Source organism: Ailuropoda melanoleuca, chromosome 14, assembly GCF_002007445.2.
Source record: "Ailuropoda melanoleuca isolate Jingjing chromosome 14, ASM200744v2, whole genome shotgun sequence".
Classification (NCBI taxonomy): domain Eukaryota; kingdom Metazoa; phylum Chordata; class Mammalia; order Carnivora; family Ursidae; genus Ailuropoda; species Ailuropoda melanoleuca.
This window is the reverse complement of record NC_048231.1, coordinates 28,566,550-28,586,166: the sequence shown is the minus strand read 5'-3', so window position 1 is coordinate 28,586,166 and position 19,617 is coordinate 28,566,550. Positions and strand designations below refer to the sequence as shown.

Sequence of the window (19,617 nt, the reverse complement as noted above, 5' to 3'; positions counted from 1 at the left end):
TGGGGTTATTTGTCCTTTTTCACCCAAAGAAAAAAACACCATAAACTCACCTGAGCTGAAGATACAAGTGTCCCAAATAGAGGAGATAAAATATCTGAGAAGACAAAACATTTATGTCTAATTCATTTTTGATAAAAATCATCTGGTAATAATCACAATTGACTTAGTCATTGATAATCAAAATTCGGCTGAGAAAACTGAACTGAGAAGTAACTACAAAACTAGACTTTAATGTTCTATAAAAGAGAAAATTTGAGCTATTTAGTATTATNCTGAACTGAGAAGTAACTACAAAACTAGACTTTAATGTTCTATAAAAGAGAAAATTTGAGCTATTTAGTATTTATTACGTTTTTACAAACTAAAAACTACACCTTCAGAATTTGATGGCTGGTCAATTTTCAAAACTGCCAGTTTTCTAAAAGACATATTGTTTGTTTCAGATCTTAATTTTTATCTCCTTCAAGTCCCAAGTCCCTCTCTAAGGAACCTCCCCAACCCAGGACTAGCAAGACGGTCTTCTAGAGCCTGAAAGCACCTCCTGCTTCCTGTGAAGAAGGGCAGAGGCACCCATAATCCCATCCTCACATCTCTTGCATTCCATCTTGAAGGGGGTTGTATCTCGCACCCATTCCAACTTGATTTCAAGTTAAGATCAGAAAGCTCCCTTCTCAAACTGTACCAGGAGAAGAATTACATGATTACCACCACTGCTCTTAACTGCTGTACTCGTACCTATTAGGTACCACCCACTGTTCTTATCACTGTCCCTGTGTTCACTCTTCCTCTTCACAGCCATTTTCTGAGCTGGAGCTGCTCATTTCCACTTTGTGGATGGGGTCTCCCCTTCAGAGGCTGTCCATGGCCACACAGCTAGGAAGGGATAGTTAGAATCTGAAACCGGGGTATCTGACTTCAGCACTTGTGCTCATAACCATCAAACTGCCTGAGGATTAAGAGTGGGCTCCTTTATTTGACCCATGCTTACTGAGTGCTTCTTAGCTACATGCTGGGGTACAAAGATTTTAAAAGCTGCCTTAAGGAAGCTCTTTTTAATAAATTTGACAGAGAGCGCGTGTGTGCGCAAGCATGAGCAGGAGGGAGGAGCAAGGAGAGAGCAGGGAGCCTGACATGGAACTCAATCCCAGGACCCTGAGATCATGACCTGAGCCAAAGGCAGATGCCCAACTGACTGAGCCACCCAGGCGCCCAAGTTCCTACCCTTATGAGAGGGGANTGGAACTCAATCCCAGGACCCTGAGATCATGACCTGAGCCAAAGGCAGATGCCCAACTGACTGAGCCACCCAGGCGCCCAAGTTCCTACCCTTATGAGGTACACAAAAGGAATGTATTGCAGCTTCTTAATGGTAACCCCTATTTTGCCCCTGCTTGGCTTTGAGAATTTGCTAGAATGCCTCATAGAACTCAGGAAAGCACTCCACTCACTAGATTACCAGTTTATTGTTAAGAGGATACAACTCAGGAACAGCCAGATGGAAGAGATGCAAAGAACAAGGTATGGGGGAGGGGTGTGCACCTCCATGCGTTCACCAACCTCGAAGTTCTCCAAACCCCTCCACAGTTAGGGTTTTTTAAAAAAATGAGTCTTCATTACAAAGGCCATTAAAGATTAACAACCTCCAGGCCCTCTTCCCCTCCTTGGAGGTGGGGGGTGGGGCTGAAAGTTCCAACTGTAATGACACAACTGGGTCCCCCTGGCAATCAGTCCTCCATTCTTAAGGGCTTTCCAAAAGCCACTTAACAAACCCGGGCGTGACAAAGGGGTTTGTTTGAACTTGTTATGAACAGTCTAAGATTTTACTTATTCATCTGACAGAGAAAGAACAAGCAGGGAGGCAAGGAGAAACAAGCTCCCTGCTCAGCAGGGAGCCCGACATGGGGCTTGATCCCATCTTGGACTGAATCCAAGGCAGACGCTTAACTGAGCCACCCAGGTGCCCCAGAAGATATTCTTTTGACTTTCATGACTTTATAGCTGTTACAGGAGCCTGGGACAAAAACCAACCAGGAATGAAGACCAAATCTATATCACACAGATGCACCCTGGGGGAATAAGCAAAGTAACCAAAGACTATCTTTTGATTCAGAACTGAAATGTATTTGCATGCTGGCGTTTTTTGTTTTTTTTCACCAGGAACAGAAGCCTGGCTTCCAAGCAGTGGTTCTCAAACCTGACTGGGCATTAGTGATGGGGTTTTGGAATACAGGTGAAGTTCGGTGGGGTGAGGTCCGGAGCCGATGGCCAAGAAAGAATTCTTGAGATGTCTCTGGTGCAAAAAGGTGGTTTTATTAAAGCATGGGGACAGGACTTGTGGGCAGAGGTGCCCACGGGTTTGTGAGGTGTGGCTGATTGCATACTTGGGAGTTGGGGAAAAGAAAAGGGAGGTTTCAAAAGGATTTTTGTTAAAGGAGACTCACAGGATACTGGAGGCCATCCCACTGTCAAGTTAAGGCTGATTTTCCTTCTAGTAAGGCATTAATAGTAAGCTAGTTGGGAGCTTCCTAGAGGAACATTACACTTTGCCCACTTCAAGTATCCGTCAATGGGCTGCAAATTACAAGGACATTTAATTGTATCTACATTCCCTTCCGGAAGCTAGGCCATTGATAGAAATGCTTTGTTCTTGTAAATTGCTAAGACTTTTGAGAATTGAGGGAGACTCGGTCTTGCAGGATTGTAATCTAACAATTTGTTTTTCCTTTAGGGCACCCAGGAGTGCCTGAGGAAGGTCACATATACCCCATTGGGAGGGGGCGTGTTGTGGGGTGTCAGCTTCTGCCGGTTCTCAGCTAACCTTCTCCCTCATCACTAGAATCCCCGGAAAAGCTTCTTAAAACGGATTGCAGGGCCCTGCTCCCAGAGTTTGAATCAGTGAACCTGGGTGGAACCCCAAATTTGCATTAACAAATTTTAGGTGCTGCTGTCAGGTATTTGCTATTTCATTAATTATTNCCCAGAGTTTGAATCAGTGAACCTGGGTGGAACCCCAAATTTGCATTAACAAATTTTAGGTGCTGCTGTCAGATATTTGCTATTTCATTAATTTGTTATAAGTTTAAAAGTTAGCACGAGGTTTAAAATTGTCTAAGTATTCCAACTGGTTCATCTACAGGACTGAGAAACACCCTGTGATTCCCTAACAGCTTGCTGTCAAACTAATGCATTTCCTCGTCAAACTGGTAGTTAAGACTGAAGGGTTCTTGAAGATCATTCTAGGTTACCCTCCTTGTTTTGCCAAGGGGACCCTCTCAAGTGCTGTCTGACAGCTCCCAGACATGCAGCATCCACTTACCCTTGATGTGGAGGGCTCCAGAGTTATACTTTGGCTTAATTCCCGAGACTCTAGTGAGGTAAAATTGGAAGGGGTTCCCTTTTTCCAACATGTCCCAAATGTCTTGGCCTTCCCCTGAAGTTTCGTACTCCTCTTCCTCCTCTTTTCGTCCATGGTGGGCGGGAGGGCCATGATTTCCAGTTCTTTGGGCGGCACGGTCTTTGGGAGAAGAGATGCCGCTCTCCTCTTTGACCACCACGTTCTTAGCTTCCTTCTGCTGTGTTCCTGGTGGCAACTCATCATCGCTGCTGGAGAGACACCAACCTAGGTCTTCCTGGGAACCACTCTTCTGCCTTTTGGGAGGTGAAACTTGTGAATCTGTGTTGAACTTCACAGGTGACAATTTCCTTCTATGGGCAGCTTTCCTAGCCTCAGAACAGGTGTATCTTGGTTCATTTGCTGCTCCTTGTCCAGCATGGGGGAGGGAAGAAGTAGATGGCTTGTCTAGTTTTGGCTTTTCCTCCTCACTTTCGTCACTACTGGATATTGTCCACTTCCCATAATCACCTTGAGTCATACTTCTGGAAATGAAAGACAAATTATTTCCATTCACCAGGCCACGGGCAAACTGCTGCTCTCAAATTCCCTGTGAGTTTCTGCAACACATACAGCACACCTGATGCTTACCAAATGCTGAGCCACGTAATGAACATCAACTGTTATGCAGGTGTTCAGAGGCACGTTCCCAGAATCTGCTACAGGAATTTGGCAAATAAAGTGACAGCAAAAGTCCTAGTTACCTTCTCCTCTCAGACCTTGTTCTCAGAGGCCTGAGGAAAGAGTTGGGGACGAACCCCAAAACAGAAGTCTTCATTCTTGACCCTGAATCTTCTAACAGGTGCTTGGGGTTAAGATAAAATTTCAAGAATTATAACTACTCAAATTTTTGAGGTCAAATTGGAATTTACAAATCTACCCTTCACCCAAGCATGAGCGCCCACAGGACTTTAACGGTTCTTTCTTCACCAAACAGAAGCTACTTGCTGTAAAGCTTAGCAAAATCCTCAGGACAGTGTCAAATGCTTAATTCTGTATATACGTTATCTAGAGTTGTTGCCATGAGGACCCAACTATCTTACTGGCCGTGTCCTAAATCATACAACTAAAACCTGCAGGAACTTGAACTGAGGCAAAACACTTGTTTTCCAAACCAGAATCCAGGTTCTATTTAAGAAACTAGATGAAGTACTTTTGATTTTGTTACCTACAAAATCTCACCAATTCAAGTGTAAAGGCCTAAGTATATTTTCCAGATAGCTAAGGAAGTTTCTTACTGTGATTTAAAAATTTTTTTTTCGTACAAGACCCAGAGAAAAATTATTTAACCCAAGCGTCTGTGCTCAAATTGTCAAAGTTTTGTTCTTTTAAAGAAATTGAGGACACTTTACAAGTTTGGTATACCAAGATGGACCGTAGCACTCTGTTCATAGGACCTCTAGTCTTCCCCCCCAAAAGGCTTGATTCCACACCAAAAGATTTGCAAACGAATATACTTTCAAGTTTCAAGTAAAAAGTTTTGGTTTTTTTTAGTAGGCTGATCAAACGTTGCATGCTCTACTGAGCCAGCCAGTTTCTGGTCAAGTTAAACTTAAGGTATCTATCACGTTTCACAATTTCTCACTTCTTCAATCCATGACCAGTCAAGTTAGATCAAGCTTCTCCTGTAAGTTACCTATTTCAAGGTGTTTTAAGCAAGTGCATTTAGATAATAATTTGATCTGTTCTTCTCTGCTCAGGATCCCTATTAACCTCACCTGGCACGGATAAGGTTTTATGAAGCCTTCGGGAATAGAGATGGATGGGGCCTCCTGCTCCTGTACTAGTGGCCCTAGACTTAGCCTAGGTCTCTTTCTTTCTAAGTGTTCTGTCTGAGAGTTGTTAGAGCTCAGTAGGCTTTTCCCCTAAATTGTTTCTAATCCTAAGCCAGATAACCATAATTGTTAGAACTGTATTATAGCTATCAGGATACAAAAGCTAGGTTTTCATGAAGTATTTAGACAGACTTAGTACTTAAAAAACCTGAACTGTTCAAATATGTTAAGTTTTTTTTTTTTAAACTTACGTTCCTCTTGTGTTCTAGACTCTTAGAGGCCGCTGGCAAGAGGTGTTTAAGCCATCACAATTCACTTTGTGAATTAAAGGAACTTTGAAGGAATGATTTTGGTGGCTGTAGTTTTGTGACTTCAAAAAATTATTTCAGAATAGAACCACCTTAGGAAAAAAGCTGTTAGCTCTAGCTTTCAAAGAATTCTCAAATAGCAGTAAAGCCAGGCACTTAGTAACAGAATCCAATAAAAGTCCCCAGGCTGTTCTTTCTAGGTTCCTTCCCCATCTAAAGCAGAATTTTTGAGTAGAAAAGGTTCAGCTTCCAGCCTAAGAAAAGCTATATGCAGACACCTTAGAGGCTACCATCATTCCTCTCCCAGATGAATTACATCTAAATAAGACAGAATTTTAAAGTCTGGAGAACAGTGTAGGGAAGAGATTCATCTTTAGTGACTCAGCTGTTTAGAATAAGGTTTTCAAGTTTTACTATCTACATTTTCTAGAAGCACACGTGCATGGGAAGGAGGAGAAAGACCATTCCCTCAAAAGTAGGGCAAATGGGTAAAAAAGTTTTTTGTTTTTTTTTTAGATTTTATTTATTTGACAGAGATAGAGACAGCCAGCGAGAGAGGGAACACAACCAGGGGGAATGGGAGAGGAAGAAGCAGGCTCATAGCGGAGGAGCCCGATGTGGGGCTCGATCCCACAACGCCGGGATCACGCCCTGAGCCGAAGGCAGACGCTTAACCGCTGTGCCACCCAGGCGCCCCTAAAAAAGCTTTTGAAAAAGAAAGTTCCTCAAGAAATGCTTTTGTCTGCTATACACATAAGTTTTGGATCTGCTCACACTTAAATTTGCTGAGTTATTTACAGTTAAAGGCAAAATACCTTTGAAAGAAAAAAATTGTCATTACATCCAGCAGGTAACCAAGCTCTCGATATCAGGGCTGTTAGCCTGATGAAGAGGAGGGGTTGAAACGCCAAGATCAGGAACTGACTTCCTGTGCAGAATTCCTTCCCTCGTTTCAGTACTATAACTTTACTTCTCTGCCACAGAGGCATTCTCAATGTGCTTCTGTAATCAAGTCACAGTGTTAAAGATAGAATTCAAGAGCATTCCTCCAATTGTTTTTGGTCTTCCCTGAGCAGCACCTGACATGCCACAGGTCTAACATCCCATTTTGAGTAAACAGTGACACCGAAATTAGACAATCATAATACAGATGGGCCAAACCTGAGACCTAATTGTCAGAGCAGTGTTTTCCAAAGTGGAGGTGACTGGAACCAAATGTTAATATCACGTCATGAAAGTAACATCCTTCTCCGTTCCAATCTGTTTCCAATCTGTTTCAATTAAGGAGACCGTTTTAGTGTTGCAGAAATGCCTCAAGAGACTTTGGGCTCTTCTGCAGGCACCAGTAACACTTTTTTAAACCATTAAAGAATCTTATGGCTTTTATTTATAACAAAACAAAGTTTTAAATATTTAAGAGTAGATTCAAACAAAAATATCAGTAATGGTATAGGTATTAAAAGTGAGACAAAACCCAGGAAGAAGGCAGGCAAATAACTGAAATTTGGCACACTGCACTATCATTACCAAGGACGAAAACCTAGAATTCTCCCACCAAATGTCACCTAGAGTTTCTTACAGGAACTGAAACATTTTTGTGGATGCAAATGGGTACTCCTCTTAAAGCTGCTAGCTGCTGCTCTCCCCTCACCATACCAGACCCAACTGAGGCAGATCTTTTTCCACATCCCAGAGGCTCCTCGTAGAGCATGCAGACCATCAGGAGGACAGAGGCCCTGTGTGGCCACCTGTGGGTAAACATGGATCCCAACTTCAAATCCAGTCATTAGTAGGTGGTAAATAGGCAATTGGGCACGTTATTTCACTGCCAAGCCACAGTTTCCTTCTCTGTAAAATGAGTATCATACCTTCTTCCAGGAGTCACTCATGCAACAGGTACTTACTGAGCACTTACTTTGTGTCTAGCACTGGTGATAAGGAGTTAATATAAAAACGGTTTCTGTCCCAGGAGTGATTATATTTCAGGCGGAAAAAAAACAGATCAACACAAAGAGAAAAACCAAGCTATCTTTCCAAACATTGGTTGCATTTTACATGGGTATGAGAGTTAACACAGACGTCCTTACTTTGGACTACTCTTTGGATAAGTAACATTTAAGTGACATCTGGAGCATGAAAAAAGAACCAGTCGAATAAAGGGCGGTATTCCAAATAGAGGCAACCCAGTCTGCAAAGGCCAGGAGGCGGGAACAAAGTTGTAAAATCTCTTGGATTAGAAAAAGGAATTTGGGCAAGGGATACAGTTCAGAATGAAGGGGTGGGAAAGAGTAAGGTAAGTGTTAAAGATCCTGGATTTCAGTCTAAGAAGGGGGGGCGGGGGCGGCACCGAGAGGCTTTAACAAACGGGAGAGAACAGTAGCCCGATTTACTTTTCTAAACTACTACCATTCCTCACTCCGTGAGAACGGTTTGGAGGGAGACGAACCTGGAGTGAGGCGGTCCTACAAGGGCGGTGGGGCCGGAGGAAAGCGTTCACACTCGCACCAAGCCTATATACTGAGTCCCGCAAATGACTGGCTCCGCGTAAAGGGCAACCTGGCCCAGAAAGTTCCAGTGCCTGGCACAGGGTAGGCGCCCCACGCGCTCCAGCATCACTGCCTGCCGACACTGCCCACCCGACGCGAGGAGAAGCCGGAGTAAGAACCCTCGCACCCACGCCCCCGGCCGGCTTCGCCTCTCGGCGACGCCTGCCGCTTGCGCCCGACATGTTCTGACTGACGAAGCCGAAGCCCAGAAGGGGACCTTCCCCGGCGTCTTTAACAGATACCTGGCTTCCCTCAGACTCTACCTCCAGCCCCACTGGGCCTCAGAATTCGCAGGACCGGAGACGCCCAGGCATAAAGGACAGAGTCCCGCGGGTCTGGCTCCCGCAGGTGCCAGATACACACCTGGAGCTTCCAGAGCCCACCGCAGCCGAACTAACAAACGAAACTCAAGCAACCCGCTGCTTCGCGCTGTCTTTTCTGCCGCTCGCGCCTGCGCGCAGTTTAAACCCTCCCGGCCCGGGCTTGCGCCCCGTGGCCCTGCCCCTTCCCTTTCCGGGACGCCCGCCGCTGGGTCCTAAAGACCAATGGATCCTGAGGGTCTGCCGGAGGCTTCCGCAGGAATCGGTGGAAGGGAGGTCCCAACGGCCTCCAGCTCTCGGCTCACCTGCTGACCGCTTCTTATAAAAGGAGGAGGGAGAAAATTAAGTGTTCTCTTTCCTCCCTTAGTTAATGGGCGAAAGTCATCCCCTGTGCTGGGATTCTCATAGACTGGTTCAGCCGCCCGGAGCTCCAGGCAGGGGGTATTTAACTTAAAGGCAGAAAGAGGATTAGCTGAGGTTCGAGGCAGCTGTGAGCTGAGACCGGTATCCCGGAGGAGCGGGCTTGCTGGGGGCGCAAAGTTGTAAAACCTGCTGTAAAATAAAAGGGCACATGAGCTTACATCATACTCAACCGCGAATACCTGTTTCTTCTTTGAAACGTGTGTTTTAAATTTTACTGTTTTGCCAGAAGAGAGAGGGGTCTAAAACTCCTCTGCAAAACGGAATCCTCCCCATCCATATTCCTTGGCTTTAATAACGTTCATAACATTTATTCTCAGAGTTGCTTTCAAACTAGGCACTTCTAGAGGACTTAGTGAAACAGCTTGGTGTAAACTGATGTGATTTTTTGGAATAGTGCTATTGGGGTCTGGAACTGGTGGCCTAAGAAGATTTCTTGAGATGCCTTCAGTGCAAAAGGGTGGTTTTATTAAAGCTCGGGGATAGGACCTGGGGGCTGGAAGAGCTGTCGCCAGGGTATTGTGAGGAGTTGGGTGGAGGTAAAGACAAGGAAAATTTCCAAAAGGACTTTCATTTGCAAAAGAGTACTCCCGGCATAAAAGAGGCTTTGCTATTGTCAAGTTAAGGTTGTTTTGCCTCTAGCAAGGCATTAACATTAAGACAGGAGCTTCCGGGAGGAATGTTAAACTTTGCCGGCATCAAGTCATTGTCAATGGGCTGCAGGTTATAAGAACATTTAATTTACTTTTCCTTCTGGCTTTGTTTCCCACATCATAAAAGTCCTAAGGACTTGGTTCCTTTACTGAACATCTGCTTGGTGAAGGAATATCGGGAGGACAAAACAGACCATAGTAACTGCCCTGGAAGAGTCGACCCCAATGACTTGACTTGCTGATATGCGCATGAATTCCGGACTTATTACAAGGTATGGGGGCAGAAAAATGGGAAGAACTTTGCAAAAGAGACTGAAGCAGGACCTAAGTGAACTCTATCCCAGCGGCGCGCAAGGAGTTAAGGGGACGAGCAAGGCGGTGCCCAGGCTCGGAGCGGCCCCACGAGCCTCTCTGCCATAGGCTGTTCCAAGGAAACGGCCTAAAACCTCTGGCCAATAGAACTGCGGGATCAACGCCAGTGGCTAGCAGGCCGTCCAATGGGAGAAGACGTTGGAGTTGCCCGGCCAAGTTCAGCTTCCTTAGCTGCGGTGACCAGAGCCAGAGGTTTACAGCAACCGGGTTTTAGCCGCCGAGCTTTCGGGTTCTCTGGTCCCGATTCTGTTTGTGGTGGTCGCGATGTTTTTCTCCGAGGCCCGGCCACGGACGTGGGAAGCCAGCCCCTCAGAACACAAGAAGTGGGTGGAAGTAGGTGTCCGGAGGGCTGATTCAAGGACTCGAACTTGACCAAGGGCTCCCATTTCTGTCACCCGCCAGGGTCTCGCTCAGCTCTGTTGCACTGACAAGGATTGGACTGTCTTTCAGAAGGCCCATGGTTAATGACTGAGCCGAGGGCTGCGAGGCTTCTCGCTCTCTGTCCAGTGTCCTGGCTATTTCCAAGGTCCTTCTTTTCCCCGCTTTAGTTGTTTTAGTTTATTTTTTTTAGTTTTTTTAGTTTTTTAGTTTTTTATTTACTTTTTTTTTTTTTAGTTTTTTTAGTTTATTAATAATAACCTCTAACCTTATATCTGTCTCACCATCCTGATTCTAGGACTGAATTTTGGGTAGAATTTATCCCAATGGTTTAAAGGAATTAATTTGCGTCAGTCTAGCGAGTAAGTCGTTTGCACATTGCGGGGGGCGGGGAGGTAAATTTTAGCACATTAAAAGCTCTTGAGAAATAGAATTAGGATAATGCAACTCCCATTTCCGAGCCCTTCTGCTCGGCCGAGTTTTACATTTTAGAGTTCTAAATTTAGTATAAACTAGTAATAAAAGTAGTAGAACAAACGGTTTTGGTCTAACTGAAGCTATTTAATGTTCTTTAGGTATTTAAAGCATGCGATGAAGATAATAAAGGCTATCTAAGCAGAGAGGACTTTAAAGTTGCTGTTGTAATGCTGTTTGGGTACAAGCCCTCCAAGGTAGAGCTTTCTTCTATTTGGGAATGGGGCAGACAATACAAGAGTGGGTGGATTCTAAGCTAAGTGCAGTGGCTAGTTTAGGCTGTTTAAAGTCACTGTCTCTCAGAGCGATTTCAGAGATTTTTTAGAACCTAACTCAGGGATGAATTAGAGTTCATGAAGCCTTTCTCACCACCAGGCTTATAATAAATGCAAGATGGTAGGGAGGTGTCAAGAGGGAAGGCTGGGAGGAGGTATTGGTAATAGGAATTCATTTAAAAATTAAAAAACTAAAACGTTTACATAGGCAAAAAAATTTAGACAGTCTGGGAAAAGTATAAAGTTCAATGGGATTTTAATCCTTTACTACCAACGAGTCCCACTCCTTAGGGGTTACCATTATTAACAGTTTTTTGTGTGTTGTTCCAAAATTTCTTATGTATAACAAACATGCCTAGCATTCTATTAAAAACATAAGTGGGTACATAGTATACCTATTTTATTTTGCTTTTTTCACTTAGTGAACATAAAAGCACACACCACCACATTTTAAAAACTAGTTGCATAGTATTCTCTTTAGCCAGTTTCCTGTCTTTGGTCATTTAGATTGCCTCCATTATTTTTCATTCCTGCAAACAGTTGTGTTGAGCATCCTTTTATATGTATATCTGTACTTCTGGCTGTATATCTATGGGATAAATTCCTGGGAGTACAATTGCTAGGTACATTTGAAATTTTGTTGGATATTACTTTCCAGGAAAGTTTGCACTAATTCACTCACAAGGAAAGTTTAGCTGAGCTTCAAGGAGCGTGCTGCTTTAGGAGGACAGATTTCCTGCTCCCCTTGTTACATTGATTCTAGTGGTGGATCCCTTTTGTTAAGAAGCTGAACTGGAATTAATCAGAGATAAGATCTTGTCCAGCTTTAAGAAATTCAGTTGCAGCCATCAAACAGAGGACTCTGCCTGGAATGCCGTCCCTCGTGCCCTCCTTAAGCTAGTTTGGCCCTGCTGTTCCTCATGCGGGCTCTATCAGATTGCAAGCCCAGCAAAGCTAGGGAGTGTGTGACATCTCACTACCCCATCCCTCATTACGCTTAAATGCATCACAACTTCACGGTAAAGAAGTTCTGTTGACCCAAACATGTCCCATGAACAGACCAGGTGGGCTCAGAGTGGTTCACCTCCTAGCAAATGCTTGGTTACTGAGATGCTAATTGTGGAGCTCAGAGAAGTATTCAGAGCTGACTCCCAGAAATTGCAGCTCTCCCATTCACCTGCAGTCATTTCAGCTAGAATTTCAAGCAAGTCAGCTAAATGGATACAGCCTTTAAAGCATTGTATTTAACCTGTGTTCAGCTGGAAGGATAGTTGGTTTCATTCTGCTTTTATCATTCCTGAATCTACTGAATTTAATTTCAGAATATAAGTGAGGAACTGAATGACAAGTACAGTGATGTGGTAACACACATATGTACAGTCCATGAAAATTTTTTTTTAGTGATTTTTTATTATATTATGTTAGAGACGTAAAGGACCTATATTCTAGAAACTATAAATCACTCTTGAAAGACATTGAGGAAGACATAAAAAGATGGAAAAATATTTCATGCTCCTGGATCGGAAGAATTAACATAGGTAAAATGTCCATGCTTCCCAGAGCAATCTACACTTTCAGTGCTATCCCGATCAAAATACTGAGGACATTTTTCAAAGAACTGGAACAAATAGTCCTTAAATTTATTTGGAAACAGTCCATGAAATTTAACAGATTTTTTACTTTTATTCTCATACCTGGTTGAGGTTTTGGATTTCATTTTTTAATTAAATGTCTGACTGCAGGTCATTAAACAGTAAAGTATAGCAAATCACCTGTACACCTGTCAAACTTGTGTTAAATAAATGACAACATATACCCTCTGTGAAATGTAGCACATTTTTACTTTTATAATAGCTTGAGGTTTAGGGTTTTATTTTATTTATTTATTTTTAAAGATTTTATTTTTTAGTAACCTCTACATCCAATGTGGGGCTTGAACTCACAACCCCAAGATCAAGAGCTGCATACTTCAACAACTGAGCCAGCCAGGTGCCCCTGGGGTTTTATTTTTGAATATTGCTTTTGAGCAAATGAAATATTTACTGAATACATGACATGTAATAAATCATTTATACACTCATGCAATTGTTTACACAATGGAATTTATGAAGTGTTCCTATTTAATAAAATGAACACTTGCTAGTTGCTAGCGATATAAAGATGAATAAAATATAGCCCCTACTGTGAAGTGGTTCACAATTTAGTGTAAAGAGACTTATAAAATTCTGTGATGAATACTAGGATGAAGAAGAACAGAAAGAACCCAAAGTGAAGGGGACAAGGAGGAGGGTCTTCTAATTCTAATGGAAATTCTAATACATCTAATTAGATGCAGTGGGAACCACCTGGCAGGAGCAAGCGGAACCAGGAAAGTGCAGGGCATGGAATCCAAGGCAGAAAGACTATGTAAGGGGTTGCCAAGGTTCTAATTCCATAATGTTTACAAGTCCCTTGTAACCATACAGGAAGATGCTTATATTTTAATACATAGCGAAAGCAGTTTTCTGAATCTTATATGGGGTGTGTTCTGAAATATGTTTGAAAAGCCATAGGGGGAAATATGCACACTAGGCCAAAATGTTAATAGTGGTTTTCATTGGATGGCTGTTCTTAAAAATGTTCCTCATGTTTTTTTTTAATATTTTTCATGTTTTCTACATCATGTTACTTTTATAATCAGGGAAAAAAGTTAAAAAAAAGCCATTGAGCTCATTGCAATAATTGCTTGTATTTGTCTAAAATAAAAGGTCACCTTTTAGGTTATGCTGCATGTGTGACAGCCAAGTTGATGATATATGCTTAAACTGTTTTGGTCAATGGAATAGTTTTGGGACCATTAGAGTCTGTAGCAAATTAGCATATTGTATCTTATATAGAGATATTTTTTGCTTTAATACCACCTTATTTTTTATTTTATTTTTTTAAGTTTTTGTTTAAATCCCAGTTAGTTAACAGTGTGATAATTAGTTTCAGTTGTACAATGTAGTCATTCAACAGCTCCATACAACACCCGGTGCTCATGACAACAAATGACCTCCTTAATCCCCATCACCTATTTCACCCATCCCCCTACCCTAGTTATAGATGGAAGAATAAAAATTAAAAAAAAAAAAAAGACTATTACAGCTGTCTTGTGATATTACTTATCTGCCGAACTCAAGACGGTTGGTTTCTCATAAAATACAATCCTTCCCCACACCTCAGGAATGAAGAACTCGCACTGTGAAAACATTTGATGAAATTATATGTGCTATTCTTTCTTCTTTTCTAGGTAGAAGCTGATTCCGTGATGTCTTCAGTAAATCCAAAAACTTCCGGTAATATGAAACTTAATATTAATTTTTAGACATTCATAAAGTGAAAATTAAGAACAAAAATAGAGATTATAAAGCACATCTTTGTTCTGTTTCAAAGAAAGAGGTTTTGATTCTTTAATGTATTCATAAATATATATGTTTACTGTAGGGGAGTTTTAAATCATTGTAAAGCAAAAAGAGAAAACGTTGCTTGTAATGTCAACATCCAACTGATTATGGGGATTTTCTGACTTAGATGAACTGAAGTGGCACTCAAATGGAAAGACGGGGGAGGGGGGAACGTTTGGGGTTGGGGGAGACTCAGAGTTCACTTTTGCATATGTTAAGTTGAGGACATTTCAGTCAGTGATGTCAGGGCACTCAGGCTGTGTGAATACGGAATTCGGAGGAAAGCTGTGGGCTGAAGTAAATTGGGAGTCATTGGCATGTAGATGGTTTTTGAAGCCATGGGGATGGATGAGACCATCTAGTGAGACAGAGTGCTCTTCTGAATGAGCCAGCCAGGTGCCCCTAAAAATCTTTTTATTTATAAAGGTTAGATTTACAAAGGAGTTTACTGGAATACAAGGTCTGGAATCACATATGAATCATGGTCTGTATACAAGGTTTGGAATCGCGTATGAATCATGACTCTTAGAACAAATTATTGGCAGGAGAATATGTTTTTAACAAACTCTTGATGGAATTTCCCCAGGTTTTTAATTTCTTATAAAAATTTTTGCTCTTTCGGAATATTCAACTCATACTTCTGTAATGTTCAATTAGTTGTAACTTGATGATGCCTTGCCTACATTTTTTTTTTCCTGTGGGTTTCTATGGGAATTTTCTAATCGAAAAGATTCCTGTCTTCTGGCAGAAGGATTTCCCACATTTTTTGCATTGATAAGGTTTCTCTCCATAAGAGTCCCCTGACAGTGAGTGATTCTGTCTGAGTGAAGGTCTTACCTACACATTATACACCCAGCGCTGGTTCAGCCTGCCACTTTTCTGCTATAGCAGGTGGACTGCTGCCAGAGGCACTTTCTGATCATTATTTTCATAGATCTTCTCCCTAATGTGTATTCTCTGATTCTAAATTGAGGATTTGCCTTCACACAGAAGGTTTTGTTTCACTATGAGGCCTTTCTGACTTTGATGACCTGCTCCTGGACCTGCTCCTGTATGCATTTTCCTGCATTTAATATTAGGATATTACATCTGCTCTCACATCCGCTTCTCAGTCAGATCATGAAGATGCTTCTTTTCACAGCATCTTTTCCTAATAATTAATTTTAAGGTATATTTCAAAAGGTTACAAAGTAACTTAGTCCTCTGAGAAATTCAGGGGGAGAAGGGGGAGGAATGAGATCACGGTGGAGGTGCTTAGCACCTTGCTCCAAAATTTGTGTCAAAAGACTCTCCTCAGTCTGCAGGTTTCCGGTCTTTTCCCTTCTTCTTCTTCTTTTTTTTTTTCCCCCTCTTTCTTTTCTTTCTTCTTCTTTTTTTCCTCTCCTTCTTCTTCTGGTCTTGATATCAATGGCAAATTAACCTTCTCAGAGCATCGCTACCATCAAGATTAAAGGAATAGACTTAAAGTCAGGGTACTACCTTTCCAGCTAGCTTTAATTTACATTCCCTTGAAAGGGAGACTCAAGACCACAAATAGTCAAAAGAAAGAGTAAAAAAGTCATCCTAGCAAGAAATCATTGCTGAACTCTGATTGCTTCTAACATAATTTTTTTCTGTTAGAACTCTTCACTCCTGAACCAATTTCAGACCATCAACTCCTTCTTTTCACTCTTTCCATACATGAGTCACCTTTTATATGTTATTTTTTTGTGCAGGAAGAGGGTTTATGCACAGCTTTAATGTTTTGTCAAATGTATGATCTCTCTCGTTAATGTTTTGATCTTGAAGAAGGACTGAAATACTGGCCTTGGCTTTCTGGAAGCTATTTATTCAGGTAATCCCATTTTTCCAGGGTTCTTCTTGGTAGCCATGACGTGGGAGTTCTCCAGCTAGCTGTGGTTCTTTCTACATCCAGACAAGGCTATGCCAGGTCTTTAGCATGCTACCCTAAAGAATTCTCTGTGCAGGCCCAGTTGCTGCCCAGCTTCCTGGGTGAGGTCCAGACTCACATCTGGATTGATCCTGACTTGGCAGAGTCTTAACCAGGCACACACTTCACACAGTACCTAAACACAGGACCTAGGTGCCTAGGTCCTACTTCCCAGGAGCTTCTGGTCTCTCTAAAAGGCAGGTCGTTTCTGTAGATTTTCCTTGTGAAAATGAAGTCAAAGCCATAAGAAGCAAGAGTAGAGTGTCTCCAGGAAAGTCACACTGGGAGAATGTGAGGGTAGCCACGAATAGCAAGAAGGCATTTTAATGTCTAACAAGCAGGTATCAGCAAAAACTGTTTAGGCACCAAAAACAAGGAATTATATTAGTGGGAGACAAAAAAATCAAGCCTCTTGTTTAAGAAGCAGCAGATCACTGTTGGGATGGTTCTAATATGTACATTGCTACCTCTTTCAAAGGGTTATATTTCCTAATAACCCTGTTGTCTGTGATGCAATTCATACGTTCTTTAGATGTAGAGAACAAAAGAAGGTTTCAACTAGAAGAGACCTAGAAAACTTACTTGTTTCCTTCTTTTGAAAGAGGAAATTAGGCTCTGGAGAGGAATAATAAAATATCTCGATCCTGGCATTTGATGGTTCTCTATTTGTTTACAATATATCTCCATGTATTAACAATTTTTATTATAGATAATAATTACAGCTATGACTTTCTGAACGCTTACCACATGCAGACTCTGTGATGAACACTGCACATGAATTGTTCGCTTTAATACGACTATGCTATCAAGATTATCCTCATTTTATAAGTTAATAACATTCTTAAACTCAGAGAGGTTAAGTTAGGGTGGCCCAGCTAGCTAAGTAGCAGACTACAGTGGTCTGATCTCCAAGCTTACCCTCTCAACCATTTGATAAACCCTTTCATGGATTTTAATAGTGCCATGGGTCATACTAGTCATTGTGACAGAGTTAAGGCCAGTGTTCACTCCCCCAGGAACTTCCATCAATGAGTTGACATCAGGAGTGGATCAGTACACAGAAAGGTCTCCATTGCTGTTAGAGGTTGATGTCAGATTTGGTTCTGAGCTACCTAACGTCCAGAACAAATAGAGAATGACAATCCAGTGATTAGCGTCCATGCAGTAGAAACTACTTCTCTAGGGAGACAGTTTTCCCTGATATAGTTCTTTCCCGACGTCACATGGAAGAGAGGCTCATGAGCAGCCGTTGATGTTCACAAACTGTTGAGTAAATACACTAGTGAATTTTGTACGGCTCTTCCTTAAACTTTCTTCATTACAGGCCAGTGGTTTAAAGCCAAACATGTCTCAGCAGCTCCACGAAGGGCAGAGAAAGACCACGTGTGATATCCAGTGATTTGGCTTCATTGTGTAATAAACTGTCGAGCATTTTATATGAATAACAACAAATAAGATTTTTGGGACTTTCACTTAGTATGTCAAGTGCCGTGAATAAGAACTGCGTGAATTTTGCCCCACTGAATCCTCACACAGCTGTCGGTGTGTTTTCATCCTGGAACCTTATCCAATATGCCTAGGGAAAAAGAGTACTTCAGAATTTTCTTTTCACCAGGTGATTAGATCCAGATTTTTTCCCCCTTCCTGTTTTCATAGTATCCTTTGAAAACAACATATTTCACTTGTATACTTAAAGAAGAAGTTTTCCAGGAACTTACTTTTAACCTTCAGCTTAAACGATGGAAAAATCAAAGGAATTGACTGATCATAATGGTGATTATGGACTGTTCGACTCAGTCATGCTCTCTGGTGTTAGTTCGATTGGAAAACAATTTGTGGAAGAGCTTAATGGCCAATTGGCTTATATACTTATATTTATTACTATATCATTTGAGTTGTTTTGAGCCCAATAGTTGATTGTGAAATGTATTGTTTTCCCAAATTTAAATTTAAATGTCCATTTTCTAGTGTTTTAAGTTCTACTGTAAACCCCCTTTTTAGATGTGTATGTTTTCTTGTTTGGGACTCCTACCTAAGCAACCAAGTATAACAGGTTTAGCAAGGTTTTATTGGTTTGACTTCAGATTTCAACTGACCTCTTAGTTCTTTTCTGTGATCAGGAAATGCATACACATTATGCTTACCTTATCTTGCAATCATAATCGTAGGACCCCTAAATTAGTTTATTTCTAGCCATTTAGAAGATGCTGAGTAAGTGTCACTGTAGGGTAGAAAAGAATTAGGAGACACAGACACTGACCAAAGATAGGGAAGATAAAATGGTATTGTCACTTCATTTATGGCCGGAAGTCAAATAATTACTGTGGACAGGAACACCTCGAAGAGATGAGAGGAGGGAGACAGGAGTTGCGGGGCCGGAGCTGGATGGGGAAAGAATGGGTGGGATTTGCAAAGGTGGAGAAGCAAAGAAGAGGACTCAGTGAGATGAATGAGGGCAGATGCCATCTGCGTGCTTGTCCCCCAGTCCCTGGTAGCTCTCCGTGCTTTCCTGCACTTGTGTGGAGGCCGAGCTCAGCACGGATTGCTTACCCAGCACACTGCATGTTCATATAAACGTTGGGTGTCCTGTCAAATGCTGAGGCATTTGCTAAGTACAGAGAAGGGCTTTAGCCCTCCCTCTCCACAGCTAGCGATGGGAAAGGCCTGGTTAGCGCCTGGTTAAGGCCATCCGTCTCCTCTGTGTGGGCTGTCTGCAGTCCACCCCTGTGCATGCTGTCTCTCAGACCTTCCTCCCCCAGGGCCCACCGTCAGAGGCTGACTTCTCCCAGATCCTGGCTTAGAAGACCCCCTCTTCCCTGCCCAGCCACCCCCTAGATCTGCATATCCAAAGCTATCAGCTGTCATACTGTTAGTAATGAGTCCTGCCATGACAGAATCCACCCTCCTTGCAATATTTTTACCTCTCGCACCAGCAAGGAGTTTGGGGTGTCGACCTATAAATGAGTTGTGTTCAGCAGAGTAAGCTACCCTGATGGAAGCTGAGTGTTAAGAAGGGGTATTGAGGACCTCTTTGCCTAGAAGGAATAATGAAGCTTTGAATGCCAGAAGAACGTATCAGGATTTTGCACTACGAAGGGGAGGAGGAACCTCTGACGCTTTATGAGCAGGAGATGTACACAATAAAAAAAAGTCACAATTCCTGTCCATGTTTGATAGAAGTAAGGTTTTATTGGTTCATATTTCTCTATTCTATTATAACCTGTTTTTATTCTTCATTTTCCTCCCAATGATATAGTAAAACTTGATTTCTTCCATTAAGATAGATTCTTTTCTCTTTATTCCCCTACTTTCATTCGGGAAGGGGGGGTGGGGGAGTTACGGAGGGTGGG

General features: G+C 42.2%; 2 protein-coding genes across 17 annotated transcripts in view; one reads left to right on the top strand and one right to left on the bottom strand.

Annotated features, from left to right (window-relative positions):
- TDP1 (tyrosyl-DNA phosphodiesterase 1) overlaps positions 1 to 8,513 on the bottom strand; it is a 103,252-nt gene extending 94,739 nt beyond the window's left edge. For 3 of the 10 annotated variants that reach the window (XR_004620499.1, XR_004620498.1, XM_034643309.1), the window contains exons 1-3: positions 6,290 to 6,568; positions 3,317 to 3,876; positions 51 to 94 (exon numbers count right to left, since the gene is read on the bottom strand). Coding sequence is in view for 8 of the 10 variants with exons in the window: in XM_034643309.1 (XP_034499200.1) it covers positions 51 to 94; positions 3,317 to 3,876; positions 6,290 to 6,312 (627 nt within the window). In the remaining 2 variants the exon portion in view is untranslated. Of the gene's footprint in view, positions 1 to 50; positions 95 to 3,316; positions 3,877 to 6,289; positions 6,573 to 6,635; positions 6,746 to 8,262 lie in introns of those variants that run through there. The other 7 variants (XM_034643304.1, XM_034643312.1, XM_034643311.1 and 4 more) reach the window with 5 other exon arrangements.
- Positions 8,514 to 9,940: 1,427 nt separating this feature from the next.
- The window catches only part of EFCAB11 (EF-hand calcium binding domain 11), a 143,511-nt gene continuing 133,834 nt past the window's right edge, over positions 9,941 to 19,617 (top strand). For all 7 annotated transcript variants that reach the window (XM_034642710.1, XM_034642709.1, XM_034642712.1 and 4 more), the window contains exons 1-3: positions 9,941 to 10,118; positions 10,739 to 10,834; positions 14,184 to 14,229. In XM_034642710.1, the coding sequence (XP_034498601.1) occupies positions 10,050 to 10,118; positions 10,739 to 10,834; positions 14,184 to 14,229 (211 nt within the window). In that variant the 5' untranslated portion in view covers positions 9,941 to 10,049. The remainder of the gene's footprint in view (positions 10,119 to 10,738; positions 10,835 to 14,183; positions 14,230 to 19,617) is intronic.